Source organism: Notamacropus eugenii, chromosome 1 (assembly GCF_028372415.1).
Source record: "Notamacropus eugenii isolate mMacEug1 chromosome 1, mMacEug1.pri_v2, whole genome shotgun sequence".
Classification (NCBI taxonomy): Eukaryota; Metazoa; Chordata; class Mammalia; order Diprotodontia; family Macropodidae; genus Notamacropus; species Notamacropus eugenii.
Window position 1 is genome coordinate 3,809,939 of NC_092872.1, and position 27,300 is coordinate 3,837,238.

Genomic DNA, 27,300 nt, shown 5'->3' on the forward strand with positions numbered 1-27,300 from the left:
ATAGTAGCTGCTAAAAAAAAGTACTTATTGACTTGTCAATAGACATTAAGCAGTGTAGCAGAAGTCATAATTATAACACTCCTCTGTGCTAGTGATGAGAAGTATCCCAGCAGGAAGCTCACTACCCCTGCAGTGGGGAAAGAAGATTGGTTCTATAAGAAGACTGAGCAGAAGAGAAAAGGAGTCTATTACTGCTGGCCAGAGCTCAGTTGCTACCCTTGCTCTTGACTTGTGTGGGGCAGTCATGGTAATAATAGTGATGGAATGACTGGCTCCATATTAGTTGTCTTTTGATGTGTGTGATATTATGACCATCTCTTCACTATGTTAGGTTTACTAGTTCAACACAAAGGCTTCTTCGATACTTTGCCTGCAATTATTATGGGATTTCATAAGGTAATGACTTTATAATTTTGCATGTGCATATACATTACATAAGGTATATGTGTGTATCATCGTTTTATACTCTAACCAACATTTTATAGTTTCAGGTGTGTTAGGTTGGTGCTCCCAGCAGTTATTTGCCTGCATGTCACTTACGCTGCCAGTTATAATTGAGTGGAACAAAAAATCTTTGGCCACAGATCAAGTTAGCAGAAAGAAGTCAACATGACTTTCCACTCTCCAGTTACTTCAGAACATCAGGGTTCCAGGAATGCAAGGACGTAGGCGTTATTTACAGCACTGCCCATCACAGGCCTTCTGAGACTTATCTTTATAGACTACCATGGCTGAAAATTTACCCTCCTAAAGCAAACATGGTGATGAGCATCTCTGATCTAAGTGAGATAAGGCTCCATATGACAGATGAATAGTGAGGAACCAGGATTAAACTAGAACTCTTTACAATTTGATGAAACTTGTAAGACCTTGCACTGAGCTGTCATCATTGATGAATTGAAAATCACATCAAGAGTCACTTTGGGGGGGGGGGAGGGGAAGGGAAGAGATAGACAGAGAAACAGAGAGATAAAGAGAGAGAGAGAGAGAGAGAGAGAGAGAGAGAGAGAGAGAGAGAGAGAGAGAGAGAGAGAGAGAACCCTTTGTTTACAAATAGCATTCCTAAACATTATGTTGAAAAGATGATATAGTTATATGATTTTTAAAAATATTGACGACTTGTCTCTCAGCTCTTGAGAATCTTGGCCTTTTCAGAGAATGCTCATGCCTTCAAATAGCGAATTTCTTCAGCATTTTCTTTCATCTGCTTGATTTGCCACCTCTGTCTTCCCATAGGACAGCTAGGTGGCACAGAGGGCAGTACTGGAAGACTCATCTTTCTGAGTTAAAATCTGTCTTCAGACACTAGTTGTATGACCCTAGGCAAGTCACTTAACCCTGTTTGCTTAATTTCCTCATCTGTAAAATGAGCTTGCACATGGAAATACCAAACCACTCCAGCATATTTGCCAAGAAAACCCCAAATGGGGTCACAAAGTCGGACACAAGTGAAACAACTGAACAACAACAATCTTCCCTTAGCCTGGCTATGTGGTCTTACTTGATGTTAAAGTTCCCTTGACTTCCTAGCTCACAGGAAGTTTGATAGAAGCAATTCTGTCAAGGGAGCTATAGTCAAGAAGTCCTGAGTTCAAAATCAGCCTCAGGCACTTACCAGCTGTGTGACACTGGTCAAATCATTTAACCTCTGTCAGCCCAAATTTTCTTATTTGTAAACTGCGAATAATTACAGCATCCACTTCCCAGAGTTATTGTAACGATAAAATGAAATATTTCTAGAGCACTATGCCAACCTTAAAGTGCTAGATAAGTGCTAGCTGGTAGTAGCAGCAGTAGTAGTTATAGAAGTAGTAGCAGCAACAGCAGCAGCAGCAGCAGCAGTAGTAGCAGCAGTAGCAGTAGTAGCAATAATAGTAGTAACAGTAGGAGTAGTTATAGAAGTAGTAGTAGCAATAGCAGAAACAGCAGTAGCAGCAACAGTAGCAGCAGCAGCAGCAGTAAGTAGTAACAGTAGCAGTCATAGTAGTAACAGTAGCAGTAGTTATAGAAGTAGTAGCAGCAGCAGCTGCAGCAGTAGTAACAGTAGCAGTAGTAGTAGTTATAGAAGTAGTAGTAGCAATAGCAGCAGCTGCAGTAGTAGTAACAGTAGCAGTCATAGTAGTAACAGTAGCAGTAGTTATAGAAGTAGTAGTAGCAATAGCAGCAGCAGTAGTAGTAACAGTAGCAGTAGTAGTAGTTATAGAAGTAGTAGCAGCAGCGGCAGCAGCAGTAGTAACAGTAGCAGTAGCAGTAGTTATAGAAGTAGTAGTAGCAATAGCAGCAGCTGCAGTAGTAGTAACAGTAGCAGTAGTTATAGCAGTAGTAGTAGCAATAGCAGCAGCAGCAGTAGTAACAGTAGCAGTAGTAGTAGTTATAGAAGTAGTAGTAGCAATAGCAGTAGTAGCAGCAGCAACAGCTATCATCGTCCCCAAGCTGATCGTTTGTTTTTAGTCTTTCCTTCTTTCAGCAGAAAGAACTCCAGAAGGATGTGGGTGGACCGGGGGGGGGGGGGGGGTGCTTTATTTTTCTTGTGCCCTTCTCCTAAAGCTTCTTCTGTCTTCTCTCCACAGAGCATAAATAGAAAGACTATTGCTTTGAAATCTTCTGTTAGTTGTAGCCATAACAGGTGGTTGAGCACATTTTAGAACTAATGAGCTAGGGTTGGTTGTTACTTTCATGCTTAAATTATGCTCAAGAAATTAGTTTGATTGATGGTCCTCTCATCTATAAATAATCCCTACCATCCTAAGATATTTTTCCTATTTTAGGGGAAAAGTTGGTGTACCCCAAACGCTGTCCCTGTCCAGATACTTACCAATTAGGAAAGTAATCTTCAAGGTGGAGGCATCTTGGGGGGGGGGGGGCTCCTGGTAAAGAGGTACAGCACTCTGGCTAAGATGATATGGTAGGCAGGGATACTGTGGTCCTCCAAATCCATGTCCAGATTTGAGCAATGATAGGGAAGTTCCCTCCAAAAATGGATTTCTAGCTTTCCCATTTTGTATAGAAGAAGTTCAACCTCTTCCATGTTTTCCTTTCGGTGGGATCTAAGATGATGACTGCTGAGGAACAAGGTTGCTGCTCTTATTGTGGCTATTTTTGTTTAGTCATTGCAGTCCCGTGCAATTCTTTGTGACCTTATTTGGGATTTTCTTAGCAAAAATACTGGAGTGCTTTGCATTTCCTTCTCTAGATAATTTTACAGATGAGGAAACTGAGGCAAGTAGGGTTTAGTGACTTGCCCGGGGTCACACAGCAAATAAGTAGCTGAGGTCAGATTTGAACTCAGAAAATGAGTTTTCTGTCTCCAGGTCCATCCACTGCGCCACCTACCTGGCCCAAGGAGCAATTATTATTCATCATTTCCACCTCTAGTTAAACACATTGGGTTCTTTGAGCATAGTCATTAGCTATACAAATTGAGAGAATGGGATTGTAAGGTTTTATTTTTAATTCACTAAAAGTTGGTTAAAAGGGAGATGTAGAAGATCCTACTTGCAATCTAAGCCATAAAAGGGTCATTTAAGCTGGGATGGACACATCTTTTGTCTTTCTCCTCTTGGTTTGCAAATTTATTTGGGGTGGATGGTGGGAGAAGAACTATGTTTTGCTCACCTTTATCTCCATTAACAATGAGTATCTTCACAAAGTAAATATTCAATAAACCTTTATGACGTTAAATTTCTTAGTGATAACAGATAAATTAGGCACTACCATCCTGTATTCAGCAGTTATTTCCTAGATGTAGAATAACTTATTCTTAATAGAATTTTGAACCCAAGAAAAAAAAGATTAGGGTATAACAGCAAGCATCCTGACATGTCCAGGATGGCCTGCTGGTACAGGTTTTTAGATCTGCTTTTCTAAAGAAAGTAGCTTAACAGGGGGTCAACAATCTACTTTAATTACATTCCCCAAAGGAGAAAACACAAGCAGAAAAATAAAGACCAATAGATGGGGCTTCTAACTGTTTGATCATAAACAATACATACATCACAGATCAAAAGACAGACCCAAATGTCTGACCATTACATACATACATAGTTACCAGGGAGAGAAGCAGCAACATCTGGGTTTTCAAAGCCCAGGGAGCTCCTTAACAGCTACCCAGGGTCGCTCTTCCAGAGTAAGGCCCAAAGCAAAGCCTCACCTCAGACTATACATACACTTTTCAGAGCTGGAGGGTATCTCGACCCTCCTCTCAATAACCGAGTGCCTCACTAGAAATTAACAAAAGGTGTGGGCCTTCCTACAAACATGTCTCCCCTAATCAAGCTTCCTTTAATGGGGAGGGAGGATCTTTAACTCTATTTAACATTGTATAGGGTCTCCTACAGTTTGCATAAAATCTGTTTTTGAACTGTCTAAAAATAAAGCTTTCAAGTTAGCAATGCAGTAAAATTAGAATGAAAAAACAAACCTACCAACAATCTGACCCTCTCTCCAACCCCTGTAATATCCATATCCACCCATCTCAAACCTAATGCTTTAAATTAGATTTTTTTAAATTCTGGAAATCATACATTAATAATTAAGATATGGTTATATGTATTTTATATACTGGTTAAATATTTTGTGGTATTGAAAAAGGAATCATAAGTCAAGAGATAGTTAAAGAATACCCCAAATTAGTTCATTTCACAATGTTATTTGAAATTTTATTAGAAAAAAGAACATAATGTAGTATATACTCAACCTTAACCATGGAACTATAAGGGCACAGTCTGGGGTAATGCTAAATATATTCAGGGTCTAGATTACAAGAGAGACAGAAAGCAATAGCAAGACATTTCTATTACAAGCAATATTCAGAATAATTACCAAAATTATGAGCAGTCTTTCAACTCTTACAAAACAAGCATCATTTGTTTCAGATGAAGAAGCAGCTATGTTTCCTAACATATCTTGATAATCTATAAACATAACCATGTGCACAAAACTATGCTAATTCACTATTTCCTAATAGTGCAATAAAATACTGCAAAAAAATAACATATGTAAATGTTTGTACCTATCCAGGGATGAGGTTGAGGGAAAAACAAGGGAAATTGCCTCCATCTTTGAAACGCAGGCCCTGGCAGTCAGGAGCAGTCACACTTTTCTACACTCTCACTAGGATAAGCCACTCTTTTCAACTCTACCCCAAGCAGAGAACTTTCTTTTCATCTGTTGGGGGATGAGTGAGTGAGGCTATGTGACCCAGCAATCTAGCCTTATCCCAGAGAGCAAAGCATGCCTTATTTTAACTTGGGGGACAGAAGGAAAATTTATGATCTAGGTTAGTTCTGCCCTTTGGAAAGTTGATCCAAAATCAATAAACCAAGCCCATAAGATTCTCTCTTGATTTAGTCCTACTCCAAGCCATGAGAAAATCTGGTACTTTGGGACCACGGTTCAAACTATAGTCTTTTATGTATCTCTGGACACTAAAACCAAGTATTATTACACCCTCCAGTAGCTCTTAATCGTAATTAAGGATAGGTATTAAGAGCAGTTAAAATGGGTTACATTTTATTTACAAGGTAGTTTTTAAAAATACCTTTTAAAATAATAAATAAATAAATTTAAAGAACAGAAAACCTCCGTTTTTTCTTGGAAAGAAATGGAAAGAAGAAAACAACTTCACTAGCAGTCTGGATTCTTGAGCAGAGGAAAGTGCACCAATAGTCAGATACTGCCCTTGCTGAGGTCATAACTCTTCTGTCTAGATCAGTGCATAAGGCCACCTCATTCTTCTTTCTCCCAAAGTTCTTCTTTCTACATTAGACATGCTGCCCTCACTGCTGTTCCTACCATGGTCCACACACTCCACTCAAAACACCCACCTTGTCTCCAAGTGTCAGTGTTGGAAGAGTCTTTGAGTTTAATTCAAACTCTCTCTCCCAGGAATCCATGAGATCACGTTGTTGCAAAAGCCTACTACAAGTACATCGCTGAAACTATCAACCCATTTTGTTTCATTTTGTTTTGTTTTTTAATCACACTAGGCAAACTACAGAGAGTGTTGACGAAGACATGTTTCACCAATTGGTTTTTCTTGGGAAATGATCCATCAATGAAGTTATGGTTGTTGACATCATAATTAGGTACCTTTCCTTTTGATTCCTATCCTACTTTTTCATATTCTCTAGGTCAGTTTTTTTAAAAATGAAATCTTGATAGTCTTTCAAAGGTCTAAAAGATACATAGAGTGGAGAAACGATGGTTCGAGCAACAAAGGTACTTGTGTGGATGTATCTTATCTCCCTCAGGTGAAGGTTGTAAGAGACAACCAGATCACAGAGACTTGAGCAGAAAGGCGTTCTGACTCAGAAAGGCAGGTAATGTTTGTTATCAGTTCATTTTGCTAAAAGTAGGAAGTAAGTAAACCTTAGGAAGTAAGAGCTAAAAGAAACATCAAATTTTCCCAGTCTAATCTCCTTATTTTATAGAGTATAAAGCCAGGACCAGAGATGGGACCATATAATAAATTCATAGGTCATCTTGTCCAACCTCTTCATTTTATAGATACAAACACCGAGGCCCAGAGTTAATCTGATTTATCCAAGGACATAAAGGTAATATGTGGCAAGGGCAGGACTTGAACTCAGATCTTTTGATTCAAAGTCAGTACCCTTGGAGAAGGGATTATTTTAAATATATGTATGTTAAATATACGTATATGCATGTATTTAAATATATGTTTAAAATATATGTATATGATGTATGTATGTAACTAACTAGTTACACGGCCTTGGGTGAGAGCCTTTCCCTTTCAAAGTTTAAATTTTCCTCAGGTATAAAACAAAGGAATAGACTAGCTACCTCTTAAGTCGCTTCTAATTCTGATGGTCTGACACAGTCACTTCTACTGAAATTTATTTAATTTGTATAAGGTAATTTTCTGAGTACAGTATTTTAATTATTAATCTAAAATAGTTCTGAGTTCTCAAATTTGTTTGAGAGTCATATACATCCAAGTAGATTATGAGGTTCATGGTGGTAAGGATGATATCTTAAGTGCCAGTGTTATTTCTTCACATACTACGCCAAGAATGGAGCCCAAAGAGCATTCCTGCAATGAGACTCTAGCCGTTGAACAATTGTTTGTTATCCTTAGTCTTGCTGGAAAACGTTCTTTCTAGACAGGCAATGATTCCAAGGTATGAAATGAGCACACGTTTTTGGAGCTGGCCATTACGTGATTTGTTTTGCTTCACTACGTTTATTTGTTAAAAGGATCATTTCCCTTCATTTGGGAATGGTTTGGAGGAAGAAGAGCCTAGCAATAGTGCTGTCCCAAAAAATGAAGAAAAGACAGAAAAGGGGGGTGGGAATTAGAGTATTTTTCTAAAATGCACAAAATAGACATCAGTTTAGAAGGAAATACAAAGAGTACAGTTTTGAAAAAATGTGCTGAATATATGATCTACTTTTTAAAAAAGCAAGCTGTGTGTAACAGAAATTCAACTACCTGTTCTACTTTGTTTATGCAAATTTTTTGGTGTTGGTTAAATTTAAAATAAAAAAATTTAAAAACTCTTGGGATTGTCTGGATTGCATGAATCTCATAGCAGGCTCCCCACACGTTCTTTACATCTTTCTTATTACTTTATTTTAAACTTAAATACACAATAAGAAAAAAAAGAAACATAAAATGCTAAATACTAAATATTTAAATACTAAAACTTAAATACAAAATAAGAAAAGGTACACAGCAGAACATAAGAGAGGATTCAAAATACACAGCAATAAATTTCCATTTCAGGAAAGCCTATCTAATGGTTGCCGCCCATTGTGTTCAGAGCTGTCCATCTTTTCTTTGCTTCCCTGTAAGTTTTCTTTGGTTTTCTGCTGGAGACACTTTGAAGACATGGCCAGTAAGCGAACTGATCAGAGCTTTTCAAAGTTGTTCTTTCGAGTGCTGTTGACTTTGTGTAAATTATTCTCTCTATTAGTTCATACTTAAGATTCTCTGAAATCACCTCATCACCTTCTACTGAGCAATAATACTCCATGACATCCATATCCCACCACTTGTTCAGCTGCTCCTCAATTAATGGGCATCATTTATGTTCTAGTTCTTTCCTATTCTCCCTCTTTTAACCTCTTTCTTCAGGATCAGGAAGTTTGTTTTGCTTGGGGCTATTCCCTCCTTCTTAACACTCCACATAAACAAATTCCCTTGCTTACCTGTTGAATTTTATGTATTTCTATTCCAAAATGCGTGCATTCAACACTCCTTAAATATTTCATTCAAGTGTGAGATTAATCTGTTTCATGTTCCTCCTATTCTTCTCCCATGTTTGTATAGTCTTCTCACGCACCCAAATTTTGACAAATAGCAACTTCTGCTCTTTTCTTCCTTTTTTCTATACTAGTAGGTTCCCTTTCCCCTCCTTTCTTTTTCCCTTGAACATGCTCAGAACGGAACCAATCCATTCCCAGGTCCCTTTCCATTTTCTTATTTAACTCCTTCAGTATCCTTTGAAGACATTTAGGTTTTGAAGGGATACTTGTTTCTTATCCCCTTACTGGGATCCTAGCACTGCATCATCAGACGCCCCTTTTCAAATGCTCAAAAAGTTACTTTTCCATGTTCTTCTGAAGTTCTGTACTTGCATTTCAATGTTTCTACTCAACTCCAGTCTTTTCATTAGAAATATTTGAAACTTCTCTGTTCCATTCAAAGATACTCTTGTAGAAGCATATTCAGTTTTGCAGGGTATGTTATTCTTGGATATGTCTATAAATTTTGCTTTTCCGAATACTGTATTCTGAGACGTCATCTCATTTATAGCAAAAGCGGCCACTTCCTGTGTCACCCTGACTGTGGTTCCTTGGTGTTTGAACTTTTTTCTATGATATGAGAACTTTGCATTTTGGCTATAGCATTACTGGGATTTCTCCTTTGGGAATTTCTTTCAGGATGTGATCAGCAGACTTTTTCTATCTACACTGTATCCTCTGGATCTAATAGATCTAGTATAATAGTTTATATTTTCATACAGTTTATATTTTATATATGTATATATATGTACAGTTTACATATATACAGAGTATATATACCATATACATATACCACATAGTGTGTGTATACATATATATGTATTTAGTTTATATTTTATACAAGTAGCAGTTTATACTTTTGATTTTTGGAATTAATGTTCTAGTTTTTTCTTAATAACATGGTTTTAAGGGAGTCCAGTGATTCTTGAATTACTTCTCATTGATCTGTTTTCCAGATCTATTGTTTTGGATACAAGATATCCTTTATTTCATTGTTTTTCAGTCTTTTTATTTTGTTCTAACATTTCTTGGGGCATTGATTTCTGTTTGTTCTATTCTAGTTTTGGGGGAGCCTACTTCACCTAAGGGTAAGTAAGTGCTTATGCTCCTAATTCTTTGCTATAGAGTTTCATTTCATTTTTTAATCTCTTGCTTCATTTTTTTAGGTATTCATTTTATCTTTGTGGAAAATCAAGTTTTTCTTTTGAGACTCTGCTTGCAATTGTTATAGTTATTTCTCCTTCTAGAAAGTATTTTTGGGCATCTCTAGATCTACATTTGCATACTAATTGGTGTTTTCTTTTATTTGCTCATTTCTTTAGCTTTTGTTCCTGAAATAAGGTTTTGTTCTAGGCACAAGTTCCATTTCTACCCTCCCTCCTACTGTGCTTTAGTTGAGGTAGTTGTGTGCTACTTGGTTCTCCTCCTGGGTCTTCTAGCTCTCTGTGTTGACCTCTACCTCTGGGAGCTAGGTGTCCTCCCCATCCTCAATCTTTGAGGTTGAGAGCACTGGATCTTCACAGCATCCTATAGTATCACAAAAAATGAGTGCCAGGGACCTTGGAACCCCTAAGCCTCTTTCTGAGTGTAATTGAACTGCTATAGTTACTGGGGTTTCAAATGTCCCTCCCCTAGGACTTTCTGATCACCCTGGGCTTTTTTTTTTCAGGGAACCATCCACTCTTGCTGCTTCTGGATATGGAGTCTAGCAGGCTATATACATTTCCCACCTGGTACTCTGGTCATACTGGGAGATTGTTGGCTTCTTTGCCTACACTGGCACTTCCTTCACCTGCAGCACTCTTCCTGATTGTCTGTAGGATTCTGGCCAATTTTTTGTGTGTGTAGTTCTCAGGTGGAAGGAGTGCCAGTAGTTTCTCACTGGCTTCCTTGATCGTAGTTTGCTCTGATCTGTTCAGGGCATTGATGGATTAGGTATATGGGAATAAGATGGTCTACCTTCCATTAAGCAGCTATGTTAGCCACCTTCCCCTCCTTTTCTTCAGTAAGAGTGGTGGAGAGGAGCCAACTCAGTGGAGTAACCAGTAAATCCCGGTAACTCTCCCATATTCACCTCCAAAAAACCATAAAATGGTGCTCCAAAGCCAATCCTGGACTAGCAGAACAAGCAAAAAGATGGAAGGAAATAAGCTTTTAGCCTAAGAAACTTGGAAGATCAGCAAGAAAAGTCTGTCTCACTCAGGTAAAAGAGGAGTCTATTCCAGGAAGTGTCAGCAGGAAAGAAGTATTCCAGCAAGCTAGCAGCAGGCCCCACCTGAGCAAACCAGAAGGAGATCCTCAAACCTGGTGTGGTGGAGCAGGCAAATGCCAGCACCAGGACCCAGCTACATGCCTCAGCTTAGCCAGGGGAACCGGTCAGACTCCAGTTCTGAGAACTGTTATGTGCTTCAGCATAGCCTAGGAGCAAACCAGGCAACCTCCAGGGGCCAGACCTTCATGTGCTTCAGTATATCCCTGAGGAAAAGAAGAAACTCCCCACTGTCCTCAGCACTGCCAGACCCTAAGGCTTTCAGTAGCACCAGTCACCTCCCAGTCTACTCCCTCAGCATAGCACCAGAAATGAGGGTCCCCCGTGGGCTTCAGGACAATACCAGTGCAGCTCCAGATAAACAGCCAGGGTTGCAGACGCTGGCACAAGAAGGCTGAGACAGTGCCCCTTGCACCCAAGGAGCAGAGCTCAAATTTAAAAGAAAGGTAAAGGCCAAAAAAAGGAGTAAACAATAACAACGACAAAGAATCTGACAATAGGAAGTTATTATGACAGGCAAAATAAAGACATAACTCAGAAGAAGACAACAATGCCAAAATACCTATGGGTAAACCCCAAAGGAAAACAAGAAATGATCTCAAATGTAGAAAGAACCCATCAAAGAGCTCCAAGAGGACCTTAAAGTCATTAAGAGAGGTAGAAGAAAAATTTGGAAAAGAAATCAGAGTGATGCAAGAGAATTACAAAAAAAGAGTCAATAGTTTGGAAAATGAAATCTGTTGAAAAAGTAGAATTGGTCAAATGGGAAAGGAGATACAAGAACCCACTAAAGAAAACAATTCCTTAAAAAGTACAATTGACAAGGGTGGAGCCAAGATGGCAGAGTAGAAGGATGAACCTGTTCTAGCTCTACCCCCATAGTACATAAAATACCTGTAAAAAATTACTCTAAACAAATTCTAGAGCAAAAGAAGCCACAAAATGACAGAGTGAAAGAGATTTCCAGCCCAAGATGGCCTGGAAGGACAACAGGAAAGGTCTATCATACTGGGCTTGGAGTAGGGTGCAGCTCAGCCTTGGCTGCATGACAGGACTAGAGCAGGCTTTAGGGTGCAGAATCACGGGTAGCAGCTGTGGTTCTCAGATTTCTCAACCCACAAACACCAAAGACAGATTCAAAGGTACTTTCTTCCAGCCTTTCAGATGAGGAAGAACAAAGCATATCATCAGAGGAAGACGTAAAAGTCAAGACTTCTACATCCAAAACCTCCAAAAAAATACACAATGGTCTCAGACCACTGAAGAGTTGAAAAAGGATTTTGAAAGTCACGTAAGAGAGGTAGAGAAAAAACTGGGAAGAGAAATGAGAACAATGCAAAAAAAATTATGAAAAGCAAGTCAGTAGCTTGCAAAAGGAGACCTAAAAAGTGCTGAAGTTAAAATAACACCTTTAAAATTAGACTAACGCAAATGGCAAAAGAGGTCCAAAAAAACCAATGAGGAGAAGAATGCGTTAAAAATCAGAATTGCCAAATGGAAAAGAAGGTTCAAAATCTCACTAAAGGAAATAGTTCTTTAAAAATTAGAATGGAGCAGATGGAGGCTAATGACTTTATGAGAAACCAAGAAATTACAAAATAAAACCAAAAGAATAAAAAAATAAAAGACAATGTGAAATATCTAATTAGAAAAACAACTGACATGGAAAATACATCTAGGAGAGAGAATTTAAAAATTATGGGACTACCCTGAAAGCCATGATAAAAAAAAGAGCATTGATATCATCTTTCATGAAATTATCAAGGAAACATGTCCTGATATTCTAGAACCAGAGGGTAAAATAAACATTGAAAGAATCCACCAATCACCTCCTGAAAGAGATCTGAAAAGAACAACTCGTAGGAATATTGTAGTCAAATTTCAGAGTTCCCAGGTCAAAGAGAAAATACTGCAAGCAACCAGAAAGAAACAATTTGAATATTGTAGAAATACAATCAGGATAATACAAGCTCTATCAGCTTCTACATTAATTGATTGAAGGGCTTGGAATATGATATTCCAGAAGTCAAAGGAACTCGGAGTAAACCAAGAATCACTTACCCAGCAAAACTGAGAATAATACTTCAGGGGAAAAATGGTCATTCCATGAAATAGAGGACTTTCAAGCATTCATATTGAAAAGACCAGAGCTGAATAGAAAATTTGACTTTCAAACACAAGAATCAAGAGAACCATAAAAAGATAAATAGGAAAGAGAAATCATAAGGGACTTACAAAAGTTTACATTCCTACATGGAAAGATAATATTGCAACTCTTGGGACTTTTCTCGGTATTTGGGTAGTTGGAGGGATTATACATGTGTATGTAGACAGAGGGCACAGGGTCAGTTGAATAGGAAGGGATGATATCCAATAAAAATTAAGGGGTAAGAGAGGAATACATTGGGAGGAGAAAGGGAGAAATAGAAAGGGGCAAATTATCTCTCATAAAAGAGGCAAGAAAAAGCTTTTTCAATGGAAGGGAAAAGGGGGGAGGTGAAAGGGAAAAAGTGAAGCTTACTCTCATTACATTTGGCTTAAGAAGGGAATAACATTCACACTCAATTTGGTATGAAAATCTGTCTTACACTACAGGAAAGTAGAAGAGAAGAGAATAAATGGGCTATGGGGGATGATAGAAGGGAAGGCAAATGGGAAGAGAGATTAATTAGAAGTAAACACTTTTGGGGAGGGGCAAAGTCAAAAGAGAGAATATAATAAATGGGGGAGAGGATAGGATGGAGGGAAATATAGGTAGTCTTTCACAACATGACTATTATGGAAGTCTTTTGCATAACTATGCATCTATACCCTATATTGAATTGCTTGTTTCTCAGCGGGGATGGGTGGGGAGGAAGGAAGAGAGAGAAGTTGGAACTCAAAGTTTTAAGAACGAATGCTGAGAATTGTTTTTTCATGCAACTAGGAAATAAGAAATACAGTTAATGGAATATAGAAATCTATCTTGCCCCAAAAGAAAAGAAAGAAGAAGGGGATAAGGGAAGGGAGGGGAGCAGGGAGCACAGATTGGGGGAGGGATTAATCAGAATGCATGGTGTCTTAGGGTGGGGGAGGGGAAGGATGGGGAGAAAATTTGCAACTCAAAATTTTGTGGGAATCAATGTTGAAAACTAAAAATAAATAAATTAATTAAAAATAAAAATATGTTTAAAAAATACAATTGACCAAAGAGAAAAGAAAGTGAGCTAAGTGAGGAAAACAACTCCTTAAAAGCTAGAATTGGGCAAATGAAAGCTAATGACTCTAGAAGACATCAAGAATCAATCAAACAAATTCAAAAGAATGAAAAAATAGAAGAAAATGTAAAATATCTCATGGGAAAAATAACTGACCTGGAAAACAGATCCAGGAGAGATACACTGGTACAGAAGGAAGGGAGAGATAGAATGGAGTAAATTATTTCACATAAAGAAATATGAAAGACCTATTATAGTGGAAAGGAAGATAGGAGGGTGAGTGATGGGCATTGTTTGAACCTTACTCTCATCAGTATCGGCTCAAAGAGGGAATAACATGTACAATCAGTTAAATATAGCAATTTATTTTACATGATAGGAAAGCAGGAGGGGAGGAGATTAAGTAAATGGGGGAGGGGAATCACAGAAGACAGAGAAGACTGGGGAGGTGGTAGACAAAAACACAACACTGGTTAGAAGGGACAGGGTGAATAGGGAGAGAAAAGTATAAATGGGGGGAAATAGGATGGAGGGAAATGCACAATTAGTAATCATAACTGTGAATGTGAATGGGATGAACTCTCCCATAAAATAGGAACAGATAGCAGAGTGGATCAAAAATCAGAATCCTACAACATGTTGTTCACAAGAAACACACTTGAAGCAGAGACACACACAGAGAGTAAAGGTAAGGGGATGGAGCAGAATTTATTGTGCTTCTGATCTCAGACAAAGAAAAAGCAAAAAAAGAGGCATAATTACAAGAGCTGGGGAAGGATACTACACCTTGCTAAAAGGTACCACAGACAATGAAGTAATATTACTACTAAATGTGCATGCATCAAGTGATATAGCATCCAAACTCTTAAAGGAAAAATTAAGTGAGTTACAGGTTTGTAATCAAAGAAGAGATAGGGAACATTATAAAATGTAAAATAGATCATTTTGATTACATTAAATTAAAATTTTTTTGCACAAATGAAACCAATGCAACCAAGATTAGAAGGCAAACAGAGAGCTGGGAAACAAACTTTACAACAAGTATCTCTGATAAAGGTCTCATTCTTCAAATATATAGAAAAACAGACTCAAATTTATAAGAATACAAGTCATTCCTCATTTGATAAATGCCCAAAGAATATGAACAGGCAGTTTTCGTGAAGTGATCAAAGCTACCTATAGTCATATGAAGAAGTGCTCTAAATAACTTTTGATTAGAGAAATGAATATTAAAACAACTTTTAGGTACCACCTCATACAGATTGGTTAATATGACAGACAAACAAAATGATAAATATTGGAGAAGGATATGGGAAAATTGGGTCGCTAATGCACAGTTGGTGGTATTGTGAACTGATCCAACTATTCTGAAGAGCAATTTGGAACTTTGCCCAAAGAGCAACCAAACTGTGGATGCCCTTTGATCCTATAATACCACTACTAGGTCTATATCCCAAAGAAGTCGCAAAAAGGGAAAAGGACTTACATGTGCAAAAATATTTATAGCATCCCTTTCCATGGAAGCAAGATACTGAAATACAAGGGATGCCCATCAATTGGGGAACAAACCATGGCATATGAATATAAGGGAATACTACTGTGCAATAAAAAATGATGAACAGGTAGATTTCAGAAAAGACTGGAAAGACTTGTATGAACTGATGTAGAATGAAATGAGCAGAAACAGTAAAACATTGTGTACAGTATCAGCAACATTATGTGATGATCAAGTATGAATGACTTAGCTGCTCTCAGCTGTTGATTCAAGACAAGCATAAAGGACTTACTAAGGAAAATGTTCTCTACATCCAGATAAAGAGCTAATGGGCTCAGAATGCAGATTGAAGAAGACTTTTTCCACTTATTTTATTCTTTTTTGTGGTTCCCCCCTTTTGATCTGTTTATTCTTTCACAACTGTGACATACATGGAAATATGTTTTACATGGTAGCACATGTATAACCTGTATCAAATTGCCTACCATTTTCTGAAGAGGGGAGAAGAGGGAGGGAGAAAAATTTGGAACTCATCTTGCAAAAATTAATGCTAAAAACTTTCTTGACGTGTAACTAGGGAAAAAACAAAATACTATTCTAAAAAAAGAGTGGTGGAGGGGCAGAAACAAGTAGAGAGGGTGTTAAGAATCAGAAAAGTTTAAACTCTCCACAAGTATTATCTTAACTGCTGGCGTTATGAACCTTAGATGTATCCAACTATCACTGATCTATAGAATTGAGCTCAGGGCTGATAGTATTCATTTAACCACATTTGCTGAGTACTTGCCATACGCAAAAAAAAGAAACCTGTTTTAAACAAATCCTATTTATATACTTCTTTAAAGTTTATAAAGCGTTTAACTCAGTAAGGATTAAGCATTTATTATATATAAGGTATTGATCTGGGCCCTGAGGATGCAAAGATAAAATTTTTATTTTCTTCGTATCCACATGAGAAACGGAGAATAAGTGTTATTCCCACTTTACAGGGAAAAAACTCCAACAACCGAAGCTTAGAAGTTTGAGTTGTGACTTCCAGTTGACTAGCAAGTATGAGAGCCAGAATTACATGTGAAGGTCTCCTGATCCCAAATCTAGCATTCCCTTAAATACACCACACTCTATGAGCTAACCAGTAGGGAAGAAAAAATAATGATGAAGACAGGGTCCCTGCTCCAATGAAGTTCACAATCTGATAGAGAGAATTTTTCTTTTGTTCTAGATCTGTGATGTCATTGGTCTAGGGAACTATCAATGTGGAACTCGTCTTCATCCTCATCATTCACTTTCCTCTAATTTAGTTATCTGTGGAACTAAGAGATTAAGTGGCTTTCCTGTGGGATAGGAAGAGCTAAAAAAGAAAAGATTTAGAGAGAATATGATGATTATCTTCATGTAATTCAAGTATGATTGGCTTTGATCTCCTTGGCCCCAGAAGGTAGAACTAAGAAGAATAACTACAACAGATTTGGGCTTGAGACAAGGAATCATCTCCTAATGATTAGAGTTATCAAAAACTAAAATGGATTACCTCTGTATAGAGTGGGTTCTCTCTTACCAGAGAACTCCAAGCAAAGACTGGAAGAACTCTGAATAGGTATCTTACAAAAATGCATCTTAGTCAGGTGTGAGTTGGGATAGATGGCTTCTAAAGATGACTTCCAACTCTGATAGTCTGTAACTAATCCCACAAGGATAATACGGATGGATGGATCATTAGAAATAATTCTGAGCATTAGAAATGATGAAAAGGGTAATTTAAAAGAAACCTGGAAAGATGTATCAGAAATGATACGGAGTGGACTAAGAAGTATGAGAACAATTTGTACAAAAATAACAACACTGTAAAAAAGAGCAATTTTAAGACACTTAAAATCTCTGATCAACACAATAACCAATTATAATTCCAGAGCCTGATAATGAAGAATGTTACCCACCTCCCAAGAGAGAGCTGACGGGCTCAGTGTGCATGAGACAACATACAATTTTGGACACAACCAACATAGGATTTTGTTTCACTTAATAGCAAATATTTATAAAAAGGTTTTTCCTTTTCTTTTTTTTTCTTCTTTTTGGTGGACAGGGTAAGAGGGAGGGAAAATGCATTTTAATTGAAAAAAATTTAATTCACAACCAAACAAAAGATGGATTTAAAGTGACAGGAAATGAGCTAAACAAGGTCTTCCAAGGAAGAAGTGGGGGGGAAGGGGTCTTGAATATATGCTTAAACATCCTTAATTATAAGTCAGGAGGAGCAAGGAATTAATTAAAAGAAGACAGAGAAAGAACCGATTGCAGTAATAAGAATATTTCTTTCCTTTTTGAATATTTATTTCCTACTGGGTTGGGTCGTTTGTTTTTATCTTAGTCTTGGGAGCACATTTCTTGCTGTATTAAAGTGATCATTGGGGATGTGGGCTCATATGCATCTTCTTACTCAGTCAGGTGATTTTTTGGCCAAAATCTCCCTATATTATAAGAAATTAGAAAAAAAACTTTAAGAAAATGTGTGTATCTAGGTGTATGTGTATATATCTAGATGTATAGATATACACACATATGTACATATGGATGTATATCCACACATGTATGTATCCTCTCCCCTCTTTGCACCTCGGCCACGGTGAAGAGAACATGAGAGTCCTCTGTCTTTAGAAGATCAAAACCTCTTATGAAATTTTGTCTATTGCCATCTTTATTCCCATCAGACAAGGATATGGCAGCTTCTGGATTTCCTTTGCATACAGTCGGATATAGGACATATAAGACAATGTGATCTGAAAGTAAACAGCATGAATGAGCTCTGATCACTTGGGCTTCCACTGTGGGAGTTGGAAAAGTGGCTAAGACGTCTGTCCCTTCTTCTCTTCTTTCTCTAGAGAAGCAGAAAACAGGAGAGTGTTCAATAAGCTCCGAGTGTTACCGTCCTGCACCAGATCCACCAGAATCCTAGAGGAGGGTGGCGGGGGAGATGGCGTCTAGAAGTCAGGTACTACTCTACCTTGTCAGTGGCATTTCCTTCTCTGTGACACAAGATGGATGGACAAATTCTTCCATCTTCATCTTAAAAGTCTCTAAAACCAAATTCAAAGAGACATCAAAAACTGGTGAATTCTAGGGTAGAGTATACTCTGCGTCTCCAGAGTCTGATGTCTCCATAGGAACAGTACTGAGCAGGGAACCTAGGAACCCCAGATTACATGTAAATATGTAAAGCTCTACATAAATTTTTACACACATATAGTCATCTACTAATATCTGAAATTTACTAACAAACATTCAGTAAGAATTAGATGCTACCTGAGTACTAGAAAACGTAAAAACAAATGAATTTGTGTCATTGTAGTCCAGATAACTCCATAAATTATTATGAATAGTTCTGTTCTGATTTCTTCAAGACAAATTATCTCCTCTTATAAAAAGTAAGATAAAATAGTTTATATGTTTCTTTTAAAATCTTTCCTCATTAAGATAGAGGGAACATCAAGCTAACATCTCCTTTCTCCTACTTATTTTATCCCCTGAATAAAAGCTTGAATGATCCAGCGGCAAAGAAGCAGAGACAAACCACACACTGAAAGAAAGTCCTTCACCAGAGTTACACTTCATTCAGGATGACCTTCAAACAGCACTTTTGGGCACAGGGTGTACGGGGTGTACACTCTCTTTACAAAGAGAGTGATTACCAGTGTCAGGGCAATATCCCTTCTAAGCTATCAAAAAAGTTTCATATTTTTTTAAGAAGCTCAGCCATGTAGTCATATTCCATTTCAGAGCAAGCTAATTCTTTTTGGAAAAGGAATGGATAGAATCAAATGAAGTGATTAATATTCCTTTGATTAAAGATGCTCCCACAAAGCTTTAACCTTTGTATTCATCCAGCAGCAGCTTTTCCTTTCTTATTTTTTTGGAGAGGAGCCAAAGTTATTTATTAAATCAGAAATGGTCACTGTAGAAAAAAGTTCACATTGAGAATTTTTCACAAAGGCAAAACACATATTTTGTATAAAATATACATATTAGCAGCATATTGCTTTTGATGTATTTATCCTCTCTGATAGGGCACTTCAAACTTCACATTAACTTATCTTTTTTCATATTTAACAAAAAACAGTACATGTATATATTTGTAAAAGTGCCAAGAGTATATACAGCAAATGAAGAAGCTAGGTTAAAGTAATGACCTTCCAATTCATATATGGTCCAATTTCATTCAATACAGTCAAACTGAAATTTATGTATGTAATTTCATAAGTATATTATATGTGTGTACTATATATGTATGTGTGTGCTATATATGTATCTATATATTTTTCAACTATAATTTTCAATTACTCAAGATGATGTGGTCGGGTCTTGAGTCACCAGAAAAGAGGCAAACCAGGAATCAATCAAGGGTGAGATTTTATACACACACACACATACACACATACACATATGTGTGTGCATGTATATGTAGAGGTGTATATATATATACACATATGCATATATACACATAAAAATACATACATATATACATATATATATATACACACACATTAGACAGACAGACAGAAGAGGGACAAATAATCCCAAAACAACTGATGTACCAAATCACAAAATTCTCTCTTTTCTGTTTCTTATGATCTTTGTCCATCCCTGATTTATTCCTGGTTTGGCTCTTTCCTGGTGCCTCAGGACCCAAATGGATCATCTTAATTAACTGCTCATCATCCATGAATTGTATCTGCTCTTAGAAAAGTGAATCCCTTGCCGAAATTCTCGAGGCATGAGAAGGATGTAGTGGTTATATACATACTCTCATGCAATCAAGAAAATGTCTTTTAAAAATATAGCCCCAAAATCACATCAATATATAAAAGTAATAAAATAAATACTACAGGAAAAGGGCTATTTTCTTAATAAAGGGTTTTAAGCATTGACTACAGTAAACAGTTTGAAGAAAATGATTCAACACTGTGCTTCAAAGGAGAATGGATATCATGTCAGCTCCTTGCCTTAGTAATAATAACCATGGGATAAATGTAGTGTTTATCAAATACGGTATCCATAAAGTGGCAAGTGGGTACAAATGCAGTGTTAATCCTTGAAACAGTACTAGTACAACACAGTGATATCTACCAATATAGAAGAGAAGGAGGAAATTCTGAAAATCATATGTCCAATAGCTCTGTTGTTAAAGGTACCTTTGAAATGGAAGTCATGAGGATATTTGTTTTTGGAGCTTGGTCATCACACTTCATCTTGCTTTTAGAATTAAATCAGCCGCATCATGAGTAATGACCACATTAATTATACAATATAACACATTTAGTAGTGAATATGTATTAAATCTTTTTTTCCCTCAAGATAAGCTAGTGACTACATTCTTTCTGGTTTTAAGAATATTCATGCACCCAAAAACTATTTGGTATTTAATATACCATGCCCTGTGTTAGCTGTAGAGATGCCGAATTGAATGTAGGCTTAAACAAAAGACAACACATGAGAAACTATCCAAAAATTTGCCCATGAACCACACGAACGAGCACCCCTAACTTATGTAACAAATTATTTATACACAGTATATGCTAAAGATAGCTCCTATTGTTCCTACTGAACTTATAGGAATGTGACATTATCTGTGGGAGGCACATAATTAGAAAAAAACAATACCGGTTTGTGCTGGCATTTCAATTCTCTTAAATCAAATGTTTTGGAAAGGGAGAAATCGAAAGCATTTTTGCCATTGTATCTATAAAATACAATCAGAAAACCCCACCTAAAGCCCTGGACACGGGTCCTCTGCTCCCCGGTAGTTAGTCAAAACTTTCTGACCAAGCGCCATGTAAATGTAATCTTTGTAAACGTGCTTCATCGATATCCACGTGTTCATAGTGACGTGCGCCTAAAGGCTCTTTACTCTTTCTCTTTTTAAGTTGAAAAGGTATGCTGAAACTCATCAATATTTCATAAACTTCATACTTTTGATAATAATACAAGACTATTACTTAGTACTTCAGTGGAATTTTTCTTTGCATCAGGAAAGACTCAAAGTAGATAAACAAGAGCATTAGGAAAAAGGCTGATGGGGAAGGGAGACAAGGAGAAGAGAAATGAGACAAGGTCTCCACAAAATTCTTTCCATTGGGATGAGATTCAGTGGTGAAGCCAAGCTGTGCTGGGTCTGATTTGGGAACAGGGTCATGCTTTCATAGAGAGGAGACAAAAGGTTCTGACAGGTTATTCATCCTACCTTCCATTCATAAGGGTCCTCCAAAAGGCTTAGAATAATACAGCTGAAGAGTTAAAGTTAGAAGTGTCCTTCAACATTATCTAGCCAAATCCTCTTGTTTTACAGATGAAGGAACTAAGTTTCAGGGAGGTTAAGTAGAGTGAGGATTCCAATCCAGGCTCTCTAACTAAAATACTCTCTTTTTTTCTGGGAACAGTTTATCTCCTAAAACCGTGTGTTTTGAAATATAAAACATTTTGTCAAAGGCCCTCAAATGACAAGAAATTCAATATATTTTGAGAGATTTCTCCAAATCTAGGTGCTCCAGGTAGAACAAAGCTCCTTCTAATGTAGCACTAATAAATCTTAGTCCAGAAGACTTAAGGAGAGACTAAATTAAGCCATAGCAATGATTACTCAGGAAGAAACCATCTCATATCATAAGCTCCTGGAAAATAGCAAACCGGTCTAGGTAATTCCCTCTGTGTGGCAACAAGCAATCAGTACTTAACGAGTTTGTCCTTAAACTTCTTCTTCTTTTTTTTTTTTTTTTTGCTGTTGGTTCATTTGTGGCTTTCAGTATTTAATCTTTATTTCTTAGTTTAAAAAAAAGTTTAATGGATTTTTTTTTTTGCTTTTACATTACAAAGTAGATGATTGCTGCCAGTTTGTGACAGATCTATTGTAATAATGAAAAACAGCTAAGCAAAACTGATGGTGCCATGACGTCATCTGAACACACGTTACATTTCACAACTGTACCAACCTCCTCCAAATCTGTATTTTAAAAAATTAACTGAAATATATTTTCTCCCTCCTGATCCCTAGCCTCATGAAAAAGGGAGAATAAATTCTTATTACAAATAAGCATCGTCAAGCCAAGCTCTCTCAATGTCTGTACACAAATACGTATATAAATGCACATAATTGTATATATCCATGTCTCAATCTGCACCACAAATTCATCTCTCTGTGCACAGCGTGTTTCATGATAGGTCCTCCGAAATCATGAATGGCTCATTACATTCACTGGAGCTCTAACAGCTCCCAGAGTTGTCTGCTTTTACAGGGCAGTCGTTACGGTATAAATTATTCTGTTAATTTTGTTCATTTGGTTCTTTATCAGTTTATAAAGTCCTCAAAATTGTTCATTTTTATAATGTTGATAGAAGAGTATAAATCTTTCTTCTGGTTCTGTTTATTTCTCTCTGCATCTATTCACATTCTTTCCATGCCTTTTTGAAAGCATCGATTTCCTCATTTCTTACAGCACAATACAGCACATTCATATTCCACAACTTATTTGGTCATTCCTTAATTAACAGGCATGGCCCTCATTTCAAGTTGTTTTGTTTTGTTTTAGTCAATCCAGTGGTCTTTCGTTAGGCCTCTTCTCTAGCCACAGACACCAAAGTTCTCCTCTTCTATCACCAGCTTTAGTTTTAGTCCCTTCTTTTAGATGAAGAAGGAAGGAGAGACTTTTCATTTAATTCTCAATTAAACCCAAGGGTGTCTTCTTCTGGTGTGATACATTTTAAATCTCTCAGTTTCACTTTTGTCCCTTGGGAATTTCTTTCTTTTGAGGAAGAGGAGAATCCTTTCTTTCTTTCTCTCTTTCCTTCTTTCTTTTTCTTTCTTCCTTGTCCTTTCTTTTCCTTCCTTCTTCCCCCCTCCTTCCTTCTTTCCTTCCTTCTTTCTTTTTTCCTTCTTTCTTTTTATTCCTTCCTTGTCCTTTCTTTTTCTTCCTTCCCTCCTTCCTTCCTTTAAGAACTATCACTGATAGTTGAGCTGAGGCTTCCCTTTCTCCAACTGAGGTGTTTCCTTTTCTCTTAGTGCTAATTGTAGCTTGAATGTCTGTCACTTTCATCTCATTCCTTCAGGGACTCAGCTCTCAGTGGAGGTCTTTAGGCTTTCACTCTCACTTTTACCTTTTACCACAAATAACTGCTTACTGCTTAGATCTGAAAACTTTTACTTCCACCCCTTTACTTAAGTCATCACTTCCCTTACCTTAGTCTTCAGTCCCTTTGCAGATGTATTATTTTCTTTACCAGCAAGAATATAATTTTTAAAAAATATATAACTTAAAAAATCAAAAATAAAAAAATCTTTCGTCATATGTTTGTGTTAAATGCTACTCCATGAATATATCTCCAGCTTCGTTTTCTTTTCTGAAATCTATAAAAATTTGTAGAGAGCAGCAGAATCGTCTTTGGGTTTATATATCACTTAGCATAGCAATAATAGCACACTGTTACTAATACCATGCAAATAAAAAAAATACCATGCAAATGATCTACAGTGACCATAAAATGCTTAATATTTCATGTTTCACAAGTTTCCAAAAGCACGTGCACGTGAGGTCGTAACTACAAAAACACGGAGGTTTCAAACGTTCACAAAACAGCTGCTTTAATTCCTGATCACACGTTGCGTCTGGGACCTAAGACGATAAATATTGCTAACAAAATTAAAGAACCAACTAATTAAAAACAAACTCAGTTTCTGTCTTTTTAAAGCAAACGAACACTTCTGGAATCTCTAGGAGAAACTTGCTCCTTCACTAGCCTTTTGGGGTGGGGGTAGAGGGAGCCTGTGATCTCACCGGTATAAGGTAATCCTGGGTGAGGAAATGCTCTCTCCTAATCCAGGTGAACACCTTTTGGTTTTAGAGGGCTGCTTGGAATACAGAAGCACAGTCTGGAAGTGTCAGAGAAGGAACTTGGATTCAGGTCTTTCTGGCTCCAAAGCTAACTCTCTATTCATTACATCAGGATGTTTCTCCTCTATAAACTTTCATTACAGAAGCAGTGAACAATATCAGGTGATTTTGTAATTTAGAAATGATGGGGAAAATCTGCTGTAAAGATTAAAACTGGAAGGATTTTTCCCCGTGCTGATTCCCTTGGAAACTGTTGTCAGAATGAACATTCTGTTGTAATGATTAATGTTTACAATTCTGAGTAGAATTTGCTTTTAAAAATAAAACACAATAATCTGACTCTCTTTTTAAATAAAAAAGGATATTACACCAAAAAGTAGGTAAATAGCTTTTGACAAGAGAGCCGTAAATTACATACCCATGACTTGATGCAGGATAAGTTAGAATGTGAGAAGAATGAACTTCTTATAGTGATGTAAAATGGGGGAATCGTTATCAATGCACTTGTATCAGTGGTTCAGAAGCATTGTTTGTTTGCTAAAATTCATACTAATTCTTAATGGAATAGACATGCTTGGAAGATACAGTGTAAGAAACGAACATTTTTTAATAAGATAAAAAGGTTTCATGGCTTTTATCAAGAGACCTTGTGTCAAAAGAGAAAAAATTCTAATAAAATTATTTGAAGATTTTCCATTTTGAAAAATCTGTTAAATTGTACAGTCTCCTAAGTTCATGTCTGTGAATTTTTAACTGTGATTTTTATTGTTCGAACTGCTTACATCAAGATCTATCACACTTGCCAACTGGGCTTTTCTTTGAAAAAAAAAATACACATATTCTACAGCTGTGACCATATTGACATTTTCCATTCCCTTAAATAACCATCTTAGCAGTGTTGATTCAGAGAGGAATGTGGTCTAATAATGTCAGTAGAATGATAACTATAGTCATCAGAAGAATGCTTCCAACAACACTTTGAAAAGAGAAGGCTGCTTATACTGAACACAAACATCTCTGTGAAAAAAAGCCAAAGAAATTTTCATTACCTTTACATTAGGTTTCTTTGTTGAAACGCCTCTGTACCAACCTAAAGTAAAGGAAAAAAATACATTAGAAGCACGCCATTATAAGTTTTTCTCAAGATGTAACTGGAGTACATTTACCAAAATGGGTTGAGTGTCAATACAACTCAAACTATAATTAAAATTTGTCTTTTTTTTTAATTCTGGATTTGCGTCAAATATTTTCCTCTAGAAAGGATGACCTCAAGTGAATATGACACCATTCATTTTTGTCACATGTTTAAATGCATCTTAGCTGTGGAGGAATCATAGAGCCAGGAGTTTTTAACATTATCATTTTACAGAGAATGCTAACATCCAGGAATTGACCTATTCTAAGTTACCCAGTGAGCAAATGGAACTCTGATATAAATCCCAGCTCTCCTAACTCCTACTTTCACTATGTTTCCCCCTCCATCATATTCCCACTCAGTTCTCCCTTTCCCAGGATTTCAAAAGGTCACCAGTCCATGGAACTGGCAGTGAAGGATCTGTTGGTATAACAGGATCTCATTTCAGTTCTCTTCATCTTATTATTTCCACTGTTTTGTCTTAGTGTCTATGATTCTCTCTCCCTAACCATTCTAGCTGTGTCATTAATAAGGTTGTGTGACACCAGATAAACTAGGAAAGAGTTATCATCTTTTCCCTTCAGTAAAAGCAAACTATCGAACAACAAAACAGAGATCCATCCCTGTCCAGTTCAGCAGGTAGGAAAACAATTTTGAGAAAGTCCAATTTACTTGTATCTCAGTTTCTCTCATTCTGAATTATAATAATCTCCTTCCCATTGCACACCAGTCTAGGAACAAAGACCCTCTTGAGCTCACTCAATTCCAACCCCAAACCCCAATCTACCCTGGAGGAGATAATTTGTTAAATACTACAGTGAGTAACCTAGGGATATTACTACTGTGGAAATCAATCATAAATAAACATTTATTTAATACCAACTGTGTGGCAGGTGCTGTGCTAAACTCCAACTGTAAAGAGGTCAAAGACAAAGGGAAAGGACTCATATGTACATGAGTATTTGTGACAGCACATTTTCTTGTAGCAAAGAACTAGATATAAAAGTATTTGCCCACCAATTGGGGAATGGCTTAAGAAATCATGGTATGTCACAATTTAGATATAAAGGTTGATATTATAAGCAAACTGGAAGAGTAAGGAATACTTTATCTGTTAGATTTATGGAGAATAGGAGAATATATGACCAAACAAGAGATAGAGAATACTGATTACATTAAACTGAAAAAACAGGCAAAAAATAATCTGACTCAATTCCTTGGATTTTTTTCCTCCAAAAATTGCCATTTCATATCCTTTGACCATTTTCAATTGTGGAATGGCTCTTTTTCTTATATATTTGCCTTAGATCCCTATATATCTTAGAAATGAGATCTTTGTCTCATTTCTTTGTCTTTGTCAGAGAAATGTGTTGCAAAGATTTTTCATTAATAATTAGAGAAACACAAATTATACCAACACTGAAACACCATCACATCATTAACGATACCCATCAGATCAGCCAACGTGAAAAAACAGTAAATGACAAATGCTGGAGGAGCCCTGGGAAAACAGAACTAATGCTCTATTGTAGGAGTAATGAACTAGTTCAACCATTTTGGAAGGCAATTTGGAACTATGCCCCAAAAGCTATTGAGTTTTGTATATCCTTTGATTCAGCAATGCACCTACTAGATCTATACTCCGGAGATCAAAGAAAAAGGAAAGGGACCTAAATATACAAAAATATTTATAGCAGCTCATTTTGTAGTGGCAAAGAATTGGAAACTAAGGGAACATCCATCAGTCATGCAATAGCTGAACAAGGTATGATATATGAATGTGATGGACTAATATTGTGCTGTAAGAAATTATGGAGGAGATGGTTTCAGAAAAACTTGGGAAGTCTTGTTTGGGTTGAACTTGTATACAAAGTGAAATGAGCAGAACCAGAAAAACAACTTCTATAATAACAGTACTATTGTTACGATAATTAACTTTAAAATATTTAATAACTGATCAACAAAATGACCTATCACAATTCAGGATGAAACATGCTATTCATCTGCGGATAAAGAGATCACCTCAAATTGGAAACTGAAGCACATTTTTTCTTCCCTTT

General features: G+C 36.9%; 1 protein-coding gene across 1 annotated transcript in view; it reads right to left on the reverse strand.

The window, feature by feature from the left end:
* Positions 1 to 27,300, reverse strand: part of DOCK3 (dedicator of cytokinesis 3) — a 409,824-nt gene that overhangs the window by 362,393 nt on the left and 20,131 nt on the right. The window contains exon 3 of the mRNA XM_072612190.1: positions 25,155 to 25,195. Coding sequence (XP_072468291.1) covers positions 25,155 to 25,195 — 41 coding nt within the window. The remainder of the gene's footprint in view (positions 1 to 25,154; positions 25,196 to 27,300) is intronic.